This window comes from Cyprinus carpio, chromosome A13 (genome assembly GCF_018340385.1).
Source record: "Cyprinus carpio isolate SPL01 chromosome A13, ASM1834038v1, whole genome shotgun sequence".
Classification (NCBI taxonomy): Eukaryota; Metazoa; Chordata; class Actinopteri; order Cypriniformes; family Cyprinidae; genus Cyprinus; species Cyprinus carpio.
In genome coordinates, this window is record NC_056584.1 from 27,869,025 (window position 1) to 27,882,957 (window position 13,933).

General features: G+C 31.2%; 1 protein-coding gene across 1 annotated transcript in view; it reads right to left on the reverse strand.

Moving 5' to 3' along the window:
* The window catches only part of LOC109074198 (kinase non-catalytic C-lobe domain-containing protein 1), a 182,638-nt gene that overhangs the window by 152,712 nt on the left and 15,993 nt on the right, over nucleotides 1-13,933 (reverse strand). Inside the window, 11 exon segments of the mRNA XM_042769566.1 lie at nucleotides 955-1,274; nucleotides 3,639-3,808; nucleotides 3,810-3,950; nucleotides 6,479-6,617; nucleotides 7,517-8,133; nucleotides 9,532-9,697; nucleotides 10,864-10,951; nucleotides 12,545-12,622; nucleotides 13,278-13,436; nucleotides 13,513-13,574; nucleotides 13,743-13,817. Of these exon segments, the coding sequence (XP_042625500.1) occupies nucleotides 955-1,274; nucleotides 3,639-3,808; nucleotides 3,810-3,950; nucleotides 6,479-6,617; nucleotides 7,517-8,133; nucleotides 9,532-9,697; nucleotides 10,864-10,951; nucleotides 12,545-12,622; nucleotides 13,278-13,436; nucleotides 13,513-13,574; nucleotides 13,743-13,817 (2,015 nt within the window).

The window sequence follows — 13,933 nt, forward strand, 5'->3', positions numbered from 1 at the left end:
AAAAAAATAATAATAAAAGAAAGAAAAATCATATTTCAGCCCAAAATCTAAAGAAATAAACAGGAAATTATATTGCAAAAAGAAAATTAAGATTTATTTTTTGATAATTAAAATGTTTTGCATTATTTTCATGCAATTATTTTCATATATGTTCATATTACAACCCCAAAAAATAAAAAAAAAAAAAAAAAAAAAAAATAAAATAAAAAAAAAAAAATAAAATAAAATAAAATAAAATAAAATAAAATAAAATAAAATAAAATATTAAACACTTATTTTATTTCAGCTAGTTGTTAAGGCAGCATTTCCGTTTAGTTTAACTCGCTGTACTAAAATAACTAAAACTAAATAAACTAAAACTAAGAAATACAAAAAAAAAACTATATAGACATTAATAAAAAAAAAAAAAACAGAAAATGAAAAAAAAAAAAAAAAAACAATAAATAAAATTTGAACTAAAATTAAAGTGAAAACAGAAAATATACACATAAAATATAATTTAAAATATTAACTACAATAGTATCTCAATGGTATTAAAATAACTAATAACTGATATGTTATTTAAATGGTAAATTATTTATATTTTATTTATGTGTCATTGTACTGCTTTTAATATTTTCTTTATTGTTAAAAAACAAACAAACAAACAAACATTGTAACAGTAAAATATACCACGGGAATAAAACGGAATCACCACTGAGAATAAAATTAATTATGAAGAAACAAAATACAAAACTGAGAATTGTGGTGAAAATGTGTTTAATTGTTATGAAAATAATTCCAGGCTCCCCAAAAAAACTTTAATCTTAATGCTTCAACGAGCAGGCTTCGTTTTATGAAAGATATGCTTTCTTATTTTTTTTCTTTATATTTTGGGGTAAAATATGACCCATACGTACAAATTTAAAGCGTTGTGTTCAAAATGAATCCATACGCAACATGTATCAAACCTGCCTGTGATTTGTCCTCCAGCGTGGGAGATTCGCTGTGACTGCTGAGTTTCTGCGCGTACTCCAGCACGTCCGGACTGAAGCATTCATCTCCATACAGAGCCAGAGCCCAGGAGGAGCCGCGTGGGGCCCGCTGAGGGTCGCTGCAGACCGAGAGCATCCGCTCAGAGATCAGAGAGTCACAGTCGTCCATGTCCAGCTCCGAGCCGTCGGGAGTGATCCGGGCGCCGCCGCTGTCCTCCAGCGCTTCAGCATCACAAACACACTCGCCAGCACCACCGTCTGGAGGCGCGCCGCACTGCAGCTCCATCTGCTCATTCAGCTCTATCACAGACAGAGAGAGATGCTCACAAAAACTGAAAACATCACATACCACGGTTTTTGCATTGGGATTATATTCAGAATAATTTCTCACACATCTGTCCATCTATATATTCATCTATCTGTCCGTCCGTCCATCTGTTCATCCATCCATCCATCTGTCCATCCATCTATCCATCCATCTACGTTTATCCGTCCATCTGGTCAATCTGTCACATCTATCTGTCTATCTATCTATCTACTCTATCTATCTATCTATCTATGATATATATCTATCTATCTATCTATCTATCTGTCTATCGTCATCTGTCCGTCTATCTATCTATCTCGTCTATCTATCTATCTATTTCTATTATCTATCTATCTATTATGTTCTATCTATCTGTCATTCTGTCTGTTTCTGTCCGTCCATGCTGTCTCCTCTTTCATCCATCCGTCCAATCTGTTTCCCAATATCTATGTCTGTCGTATATGTTCATCTATGTCGTCTTTCTGTCGTCCATCCTCTGTTGTTGTCTGTCTGTCTACCATCCTCTGTCCTATATGTCGGCTTCATCTATCTGTCTGTCATCCGTCATATATCTCCATCCATTGTCCATCCATCCATCCTGTCTATCCCATCCATCTGAGCCATCCACTGTCTATCCCTATCATCCATCTGTATCTATCCTCCATCTTATCTATACTGTTGTCATTGGTTGTCTGTCCTCTATCCATCTGTCCCTATATCTTTTTCTATTTTTCTTTTTTATCTACCATTACTGGTATGTCATCCCTCCGTCCATCTATATATTTAATCCATCCATTCACCATCTGTCCACCTGTCCATCTGTCCGTCGATCAGGTCTATCATCTACCATCCATCTATTTATCATGTCCCATCTTGTCTCTGTCTGTTCTAGTACCATCTACTTCTATCTCTCTATCTATCTATCTATCTCTCTATCTAATCTATCGATCTATCTATTGTCCATCTCCATCCATCTATTTATCGTCATCTATCTATCCATCTATCTTATCTATCCATCTGTCTCTGTCGTCCTATCTATTATCTATCTATCTATATATACTATCCATCTATTTATCTACTCTATCTATCTATCTATTTCATCTATCACATCCATCTATCGTATCTATCGATCTTATATCTATCTATCTATCGATCTATCTATTCTTCTATATATCCATCTATTTATCTGGTCATCTGTCTATCTATCTATCTATCTATCTCTTATCTTCTATCTAGCTATCTATCTATCTATCTATCTTATCTATCTATCTATCTACTATCTATCCAACCATTCATTTGTCCTTCTGTCCATTATATCTGAATATCTATCTATGCTAACTTTCAAACAATCAGTCTTATTTTGTATTGACAGACTTTTCTATTTCCTTATTTGTTCCTTCTGGTTTTTGACTGGGACGTGTTTGCGTGTGATACACCTGCAGTTTGCTGTGAGTGTGTGTTTGTGGTTTGTTTGCACTTAGTGTGTTGAGTGTGTGTGTGTGTGTGTGTGTGTGTGATGAGCAAGGAGCACAAAGACCATAAAAGACGAAGGAAAAAATCCACCTGCGAACCCCATCCGAACGAGCAGAATGGAGAGCGCTGGGCGCCCAGACAGAATGAAAACTCCCATCATCTGCATTAGTTTCCTGGCAACTCATTTCCACTAACAACTCAAGCACCAAGAGCTCTCAGCAAGTCTGGCAGCGCTGAAAAACACCCCATCCTTTATATTTGCTTTCAACTGTCAATCAAAGTTATACAACTTTAAATAAAACATCTCTAAAACAGGCTTTCATTGACTCTAAAACACTAAATCAGGACTATAACAACAGAACAGAGCTACTGAAGTCACCATAAAAAGAGCACGTGAATGTCCATCTGCGTAAAAACAAATTATTTTAATTTGCATTTCCAGTCGTTGCCATATTATTCAATACATCAACGTAATAGTTCAGCCAAAAATGAAAATGTGCTAATGTGCAAATGGAAATGGATTTGTTTCATCTTTTGTCTTCTCCAGATGTTAACTGATGGACTGGAGTGCTGTGGATTATTACTACATATCATCCATTTGGACTGTTTGGCACCCATTCACTGCAGAGCATCAATTTCTGCAGATTTGAAATTTCTCCAAATCTGATGAAGAAACAAACTCATCCTGATCTCACATGACCTGTATTAATTTATTATTTGAACAAGATATTAGAAAGGCTGCATCACCTACAACAGGAACCTAAACTACAATGACTATACAGTTATTTGATTATTGGCTGGCAGAAAAGGAAAGTGGTTTCAGAACTGAATGGCAGATTTTTTTGATGAGTGATTGATCAGTTGATGACAGGAGGCGGTCCTACCTTTGTTGTCATCCTCTGATGTCACTTCCTGTGTGTCTCGTCTCCAGCATGCGGTCCTGGTCTCAGATCCCGTCTGCTCCAGGTTTTGTCCATCTGCTATTTCTCTGTATTTAAGCTCATTTGGTTTGCATTCCGGTTCCTTCATGATCTCGTTCAGCTGGTTTCGTATCACGGACCCTTCGATCTGAGGGCCAGAGGTTTGCATTGTGGTCAGGATGATCGTTTTCCTCGCTGGACAGACACTGTCTGGTGCTCTGGAGCGACGCTGCTGCCCTTTGCACTGCCTCTGAGGAGGGCTGTTCATCAGAGACACTGAGAGAGAGAGAGAGAAACAACACAAGCTCTGTGAGACAGAACATTAAACAGCTCAAAGCATCTGAGCCAAGCCAGCGAATAGATAAAAACAACACTGTCAGGTAAAATATCTAAACATCAAGAGCTGAGGTTTATGCTCAAAATACAATAACAAAATAAAAAAAATAAAAAAAATCCATCAATGGAATAATAATAATAAAAACTATATATACTATTTAAAATATTAAATATTACAGTTTTGCAGTGCATTTATCTCTTTGTAAGGATGCTTTAACTAAAAAACATGACAAAATATAGATTATGAAAATTAATGTTCTGCACTACGGATATAGAAGGCAAGTCAAAACAATAATAAACTGTCTAAAATATGTCAGTAAATACACACACACACACACACACACGAATATATATTATCTTACACAGTTTTGTTTCTTAAGTACATGTATCCAGGTTAAAAACAAACAAACAAACAAAAAATACAAATTAAGAAAATTATTCTTTGTAGAAGAAAAAAATAATAATAATAATAATCAGTCAATCAGGACCTTTGTCTCGTTTTCCAGTAAAATATCTCAAATCAAAAGCTAACACAATTTTTGTGAGATTTCTGCTTAAAATACCTCACAGTTTCACAAAATAAATTTGCTCTTTAAGTAATTTTTCTTGTTTTAAGAATGTTACGATAATTTTAACTGGAGAAAGGTTAAGTTTTTTTATTCACTACAGATACAGAAAACAAGGCAAGCATAATAAACTAAATAAAAATGTGCCAATGAATAAAAAATAAAATAAAAAATAAACCACATAATTCAAGGTACATTATTTTACATGGTTTTGCTTCTAAAGTAGATTTATCTTGCTTTAAAGATGTTTAGAAAAAAAAAAAACGAGAAAAATACTGATAAAAATAATAATTATTATTATTATTTTTTTTTTTTTTTTTGCAGTCCAGATACACATTGCAGGGCCAAAATAAAATAAAATAAAATAAAATAAAATAAAATAAAATGTGCCAATTGCTAATAATAATAAATATTATTAATAATAATAATAATAATAATAATAATAATAATAATAATAATAATAATAATAAGAAATAATAATAAAGGTTTGCTTCTTAAGTAGATTTATCTTGTTTTAGGGATGTTTAGAAAAAAATGCAGTTAAAGAATTATTATTTTTTTTTTTTTTCAATACAGACACAGATTTCAAAGCAATAAATGAAAGAAAGAATGAAAAAATGAATGAATAAATAAATAAATACTAAACTATTTTTCCACCAAATCACCTACCAGAGAACTGCAAAGTGGTTCCTCAATGCTTTACCCGAGCGCTGAGAGTTATAAAAACACGTCTTTTGATCCGAGACACACTGAACCTCCAGCACCTGTGTCTCCAGCCGTCTCGCATCACCTGCGCCGGCGTCTAACCGCATGCAGAGCGCGTCTGTAACACCCAGAGCCGGATCGGACCGCATGTGATCCGCTCTGAGAAAGAGACCATTGTGTGTCTGGCTTCATTCTGGACTCAAGTGACGCGAGCGAGCGCTGTGTCTGTTCCTGATCTTGAGGACTCTTCTGTTTCCACAGGGACCAACAGCTGTTTCTGAAACGATTCTGGCCTGATCACTGAGGATAAGTGCAGCGGAAGCGAATGTGTGTTTGAGGGTTTCTTGAGAAGGTCTCATGTGACTGAAATTCAAATTCAAAGCCACAGGCTGTTGTGCATTTTAGAAAAACAAAGCTGAATGTGAGCTGTTCAATAACAACCAATCGATGATTCCTTCATTCATTCATGCATTTGTATTTTTATTTATGTATTTTGTGCCTTGCAATCTGTATCTGTATAATGACATTTTTATTTTTTTTTTTAATCTATATTTTTGTTGTTTTTTCTTAACATCTCTAAAAATAAGATAAATCCACTTAAGAAGCAAAACTTTATTGATGTAAGAGTTTTATTATTATTATTATTAATTGGCAGATTTTATTTATTTTGTAGGTGGTTTATTATTATTTGCTTTGCTCTCTGTATCTAAAATATTTTCTTAATCTGCATCATTCTTGTGTTTTTTCTAAACATCCCTAAAACTAGAAAAAATCTACTTAAAAAGAAACAAAACTGTGTAAGATAATATATTTTCAATTAAGTGTTTTTTTTGTTTTTTTCACTGGCAGCTTTTATTTCATTAATTGGTAAATGTCTTGTTTTCTGTCTCTGTAAAGCATTTTTTTTCTTAATCTGTATTTTTCTCATGTCTTTCTAAACTTCCTTATAACAAGAAAAATCTACTTAAGAAGCAGAACTGTGTAGGATAATATATCTTCAATTAAGTTTTTCCCTAAACATAAATAAATAAATTCTTTAGAAGAAAGAAAGAAAGAAAATAAGTAAATAGGATTTTTCTTCTAAGTATTTTTGTCTTGCTTTCTAATTATTCTTAAATAAGGACACATTTCTTTGACGTTCCTGGCAGATGATTAAGCGGCTAAAGATGTGTGTGTTAGATCTGGGTTGATGCTCACCGTCGGCACGAGTGCTGGTTGATCAGACGGTGCAGGTCACACAGCAGCTTCTGATCCCAGTGCAGATCACTGAACTTCTCTGTTATCGCTCGACAAAAGGTCTCAAACTGGAGGGTTTTTAAAGAGAAGATGTATTTTCCTGGAAACAGAGAACAAGTCACGAGGGATCCTTCAAGACTCTTCCAACAAAGAACTGATTCAGACATTTCAAACAAAGGTAAATATGTGTTTAAAAATTGACTACTCTAACATAAACACAACTGTTATTTATTTATTCAGTTATTTTTTTTTATTTTAATTTTTTTTTTTTTTATGGACTTACAAATAAACAATTATTTAGAAAAGTGAAAAAAGAAAGTAACCCTGGACCTAATTAATGAAAAAAAAAAATTAAACTACAATATAAATTAAACTAAAAGTTAGTAAACAAAACTAAAATTAGTTTTTAAAAATACAAATAATACAATAAGAATATGTAAAATAAAAAATAATAAAATAATAAAATAAAATAAAAATAATTTAATGTAAAAGACAAATAAATAATAAAATGTAAAAGTTATAAAAAATAATTAATTAAAATAATACTTAAAATGTAAACAATTAAAAAAGTAAAATAATATTAATGTATATAATAAAATATGTAAAAATACAACAAAATAAAATAGAAATAATATAATGTAAAAAATTTAGAACAAAATTATTAAAAGCAATACATTAATAATACTTAAATATATAAAATGTAAAAAAAAGAATAAAATGCACAACTAAATAAAATAAAAATGTAAAAATCATTGAAAAAATTTAAATGTAATAAAATAATAAAAATTAAAACAAAATGTGTAAAAATAATAAAAATAAATTATAAATAATAAAATATAAAATAAAATTCAATAAAAATAATTAATTGTAAAATTTGAAAAACTGCATTAAAAAAAAAAAAAAAAAAAAAAAAAATTTAAAAAATTTAAATAATTTTAAAATAAACAACAATTAGGTCAAATAAGCAGAAACATTAAAATGAGTGATTTAATTTTTTACCCATAGCCAGATCTTGGACTCCATTCTCCAGGTGGCCATCAAAAGCAAACTCTTCTCTGAGCAGCTCAGTGACGTGCTGCAGACACAAGCCTCTCTGACGTGAGTGTGAGCAGCTGAGATTCATACAGTGAGGCGCAGAGTTAGGCTGAACTATAATATCTGCCACTGGACTTTCAGGAGACACTGTCGAGTCTCTGTGGGTTGCACAGACGCTTTCAGTCCTCACACTGTCCTTTGAAGGTTTCGGTGGCTTCTTGTTTGGTGATTCTGAGCTGAAGTGATCCGTGCCTGTGATTGGCTGAAGCACGGCGATCTGAACAGGAAGTAGGGTCAGACGTCCTGTCTGCGGGTCTTGCTGTAGCAGGAAGTTGTTACAAATCCCATTAACACAAGACAAGGCGGGGACGTTTGGCTGGTTGTCTGTTTCTTGATTGGTTATTTGAAGAGTTGCTGGAGGAGAGGAATCCACAAGAGTCTTAGAACTGGATGATGATGAATAACTGGCAGAGAAAACACCACTCGTCCCGTCATCCTCAGCGGCGCTCTCGTCCTGTTCACCTGGCTCTCGCAGGATCGTTTCATCCATGATGTCCTCATCAGAGCGTCCACTGACAATCTACAAATAATAATAATAATAATAAAACAGTTTGGTTTTAAAGTCTACTTCAGAGCTCAGAGAGTTTTTATCATTAAAACTATTGAAACATTTTTTTGTTAATTGAAATAAAGCTTAAATAAAACAGTAAATATTATATAATAATAATTAATATAAATATTAGATGGGGAAAAAAAAACTTTCAGTTAACTGTCACAGCAACATTTAAGCCGAAGATCTGTGAATTTATAACAAAAATCATAAAATTAAACGTTGAGCTGGACGTGTTTTTTGATCACAGGTGAGTAAACGAAACTAAACTAAACTAAAAAAATAAAAACAAAAATAATACAATTCAATGTTTTTAAAAGGTAACCAAATTAATTTTAATAATACTTGAAAACAATAAAATTAAAAAAAGTAAATAAAATAAAATATAATAAAATGTAAAAAAAAAAAAAAAAAAAATGAAAAAAAAAAAATCAAACAACATAAAATAAAATAAATTAAAATAATACATAAAATAATAAAATGTAAAATAAATAACAAAATACATTTAAATAATACTTGAAAATAAAATAATAAAAAAATAAATTATAAAATAAAAATGAAAAACAAAAAAAATCAAATAACATACAATAAAATAAAATAATACAATTATATTTAAAAAAGTCAAAGAAATAAAATAAAAATAAAAAAGTAAAATAAAAAAGATCCTTAAATTCTTAAAAATAATTAAAATAAAAACATTAGGGATCCAGATCAATGTTATTGTCGTTAACTAAAACTAATAATAATTAAAAAAAAAATATTAAATTAAATAAAAAAATAAAAATAAAATAAAATAAAATAAAATAATAAAATAAAATAAAAAACTTACTTCAGTTAGTTGCCAAGACAACATTTCAAATTTTCTTTTAGTTTTAAGTTTAAGCGCTAAAATTACTAACTGGAATTAAAATAAATAAAAACTAAAACTAAAATAAAAAATTTATTAAACTTACAATTACAATTTTTTTAACTAAAATTAAAATGAAAACTGAAAGTAAAAAAGTTAATTCAAAATATTAATAAAACCAATAGGGTATCATTTACTACTAAAATAAAATGTAAAAAATTCTTAATAAAATATACAATGGTGAAGACACAGACTTTATTAAATACAATCTCCTCTAAAACCTCCATCTGAGTAGATTGGAGAATCTGATCATTCCTGGTTTGCAAAAATGCACTGATTCAAAGAATTAGTAACCTAATGCACATCAACAGCATTCATTTCATGAATCAGCATATCATGAACACAATTTTGGCTACTAACAAAGGCCTTGATTCAATAAACATTCACTGATGACTCAGTTACATTTAACAAAATGCATTCTGGGATTTCCTAAAACCAGCGAACTGTTCTTTGCAGACCTACAGCTCAGACTGCGGGTGATGAGTCAGTATTATGGGGCTGAAGTGTGTGGCAGGAGACGTAAATGCCTCGGGCAGTCTGACGCTGGTGGAGGATTCTGGGTAATGATGGGGAACTGGACCAGCTACAGGCTCCAATCGGCCCTCGCTGGCCAACGGGACAAAACCTGAGATTAACAAACACAAACGCACCTGCAGATTAACACCAAACACATGTGAAAGACAATAATATATAGGCAACATACAATTAAAACACAACAGGGTGGATCTCATGAAAAAGATGTGCAGATCACATTTCACCCTCAAATAAGAAATTATATTTTACATAATGAAAATGGCATTATTTTAGTAGCAAAAGCACATGTCCCCTCAAAAAAAAAAACTCATTATGTTAATCTGGTCCGATGTTTAACTTTTGAGTATTCAGTATATATATATATATATATATATATATATATATATATATATATATATATATATATATATATATATATATATATATATATATATATATATATTATACAATTCAAACAAAGGTAAAATTGATGTGAAAACACTGTAATTATTTATTTATTCAATTCTTTAGTTTATTTCTCTTAGAGTTAGCTACCCTGTACTTAATTAAATGGGTAAATCAGTGATTTTGACAAAAATCACACAATTAAAGGTTAAGCTGGGGGGTGTTTTTTTTTTTTTTTTTTTTTTTAAAGGCAGGTAAACTAAACTAATAATAATAATAATAATAATAATAATAATAATAATAATAATAAATAATAATAATAAATGTGCAAATAATACAATAAAAATAACAAAATATAACATTTGTAAAAAAAAAAAAAGTACTCCTCGATAAATTAATACATTTTAAATTAATTAATAAATACATGTAAAAATGTAAATATATAAAAATAAAATAAACAAAAAATAATAATAAAAGAACTGAATTACAAATAAAACTTAAAATGATAAAATGTACAATTACAAATAATAAAATTAAATAATATAAAGTGTATAATAAAATATGTAAAACAAAAAAGCACACATATTACACACACACACACACACACACACACACACACACACACACACACACACACACACACACACACACACACACACACACACACACATACATACATACAAATTACAATAAGAAATTTGAGTGGGTAAAATGTGCTGATGAACTGATGAAATTATTATTATTATTAAAAGGCTTTCTTTATGCACAAAATTACTTCTTTCTTTTGATTTGAGGGTAAAATATGACCAGAATCTATTCTAGACAGGTATTGTTTATCTATTTAATCTGAAATGTTAAAAATGCAAATTCGCACTGTCTTAACTTCTCCCAAGTGTGGGTCAGATGGGTTTTCAGCACACTCAGGAGAAGACCATTCCTCTGTATCTCTATTCCCATCGAATGCCTTCAATAAAAACCGTACTTGTTATGAGAAACTTGTTGACTGAAGTTCATGCATTAAGACAGGAAAGAGTTACAGAAGAGCGTTTGGACTAAGAGCTGCTACGCTGATGGGATTTATTCTTCATTAGTTTCTATGTTTTTCTTTTGACCAAAAATTTTAATAGAAACATTTGAAGCAAAGTTGATACATAAGGCAAGACACTGTGTTTTTCATGTACTGGTAAATTTTGAGGTTTTTGGTTATTTGGCTTTTCATTTTTTTTTTTTTTTTTTTTTTTTTAGACTTGTGGAAAGAAAACATGCAAAATGCACTTTTAAGTATTTATTTTATTGGACTTTATTTGCGTCTGTAGATTTCAGTTACAGTACATAAAACTGACATATACTAAACTCTACAGTTTTATTCCTATCTATATTCTGAAGGTTTTTATAGAGGGGATTGTTCATATATCATTCACACTGGTTTTATTACTGTACTTCTATTTGCGTCTTTAGAGTTCAACTACAATACATATCTTTAAATGCTGTGAGTTTTTTCTCCACTTCAGCAGTACTTACATACACCAAACTTTACAGTTTCATTCTTATCTAAATTCTGAAGATTTTTATAGAAGGGTTTTTTTCATATATCATTCAGTATATTGGTTTAATATTGCACTTTTTTGATTTACGTCTGTATCTTTCAAGGCAGTTTTCCTAAATTTAGTTTTTTCTCCACTCCAGTAACACTTACATACACCAAATTTTACAGTTTTATTCCTATCAATATTCTGAAGGTTTTTATAGAGGGGTTTGTTTATATATCATTCAGCTGACTTATTATTGCACTTTACGTCTGTATATTTCAATTAAAGTCCATATGTTTATAGAGTTTCTTTCTCCACTTCAGTAACACTTACATACACACATTTTTACTGTTTAATTCCATCTATTTTCTAAAGGTTTTTACTGATGGGTTTGTTCATATTCATCTGATTTTCTGTAACATTTTACTCATAAAAACATAGTAAAGTGTATTTTTCTGGGCGTTGATAGCAATTTCTGATTTCTGGAGTGATAAAAGAGAAATCAAAAATGCTTTCTGTAAAACATTTAATGTCAGCAAAATCAAACATGAATTTTAAACCCGAATGTTTGGATTTCTGTTCTGGAAATGTATGCAAATTAATGCATATTTAATTATTTAGTGCCTTGTTTGCATATTTAAACATAACATTTCAGAAAACTTGTAATACAAAAAAAAAAGGTTGCAATTCTTAATGCAATCAATCAACTGGGGAAGTATGGTGATAAATATTAGCTTTGTGTTTTTACCCTATTCACCTGGGGTGTCTTGCCTTAAACACAACCGAGTCTCCAGAGCTGAAAGATCAACCTCTGAGCAAAAACATTCCTGAGGGAACTCTCATGACAAAATCAGTCCATGACTATTTAATAACCGAAGCAGAGATGATGTTTCTGTGCCAGACAGTCGGAGGCGGGTGAAACACACAGACACTCTATAAAACCGAAAAGACAAGATCACAGGACTGATGAAACCCTGCCCACGCATGACTGCACAGATCCTCTGGATGAACTAAGTGTGACGCTTCACCTGGTGAACTCGGCTGATGATCTGGGTCCACACGCTCTCGGCATTCGTTCCTTGGCGGGAGAGGTAGTCACGGCAAGACTAGAATATAAGAGCCAACATAAAGCACATTAGCACAGGTAAACAGCCTGGATGCACAATGGTGCCATATGTTACAAGAGAGAACAGAGCATGTGTTTGGATTAAAAAACAAGAAATGCTTGGACTGCATAAAGAAAATCTTAATGAGTCTTAATGATCATAAAGTCTATTTTACGGCCATTAACACTCTAATCACTTTGTGACATAAATCTCATGACAATTACACTAAATTCTGGCCCAAATTCGCATTATGGTAATGCAAAGATACATTCCTGAAAATAGACTTAATTTTTCATATAAAAACAATATATATTTATATGTCTATTTTATTTATAATAAATATAATTATACATATATAGTTCTTGAAAAGTATACATACAACAAAATAATTTATAATAAAATAATAATAAAATACAAATAATAAAACAACTGTCAACAGATAGATAGATAGATATATAGATAGATAGATAGATAGATAGATAGAGTTTTAAAAATTATATCAAAATTATGCAACATTATATTATACATGAAAAATTGATTTTTTGTTTTTTAGAAATATAATACTCTTACATAATCTTATCCTATGCTTTAGACTGAAAGAGTGAAATATGACTCCAGCATGTAAGTTTTAAATGACTAAATGACTCGCAAGTACCTTTTTCGCCATTTCAATAGATGGTCTTTCGATTGGAGTTCTTTTGGCCATCTCAAGCAGAAGCCTCTTGAGTTTTCTCGGCATGGCCAGTTTTTGATTGGGAGACAAATTAAACTTGGCTGTAGCCCAGAGAACAGCTGCTACCCCATACACACACGCCTAGAGACGAGCAAAAACACACTGTAAATCACATTCATTCAAACAGACCACACTGTGTCACTAGACAGCGACAAACCTTTTCTGTCACAATTCCATGTTCTTGAAACTCAGGAGCCAGAAAAAATGCATCACAGGAGGCTGAGAAGGACAAAATGAACAGAATTAATGAACTAATAACTATTATAATAATTGCATTCACTGGAGAGTGTTGTTCTAAAGTGTAAAGCTCATTCTGATTTAATATTGACTCTTCATTGATGGAAATGAGAGTTGTGATGGTAATGAGATGTTCTGTAGTTCTCGTACCTGAGTTTTTAGGTCTCAGAAACAGCATCTCTCCTTCACAGCCCACATACACAGAGTCCAGACACAGGTAGTCGGAGGTCAGTAATACAGCACAGTTATTTTTCTCCAACAGGAGCCACGGATCACAGAGGTCATGTAAAATGTGGAGCAAAACAGTTGCTAAAAAAATACTGGTATTAGTTTGTGTTAAA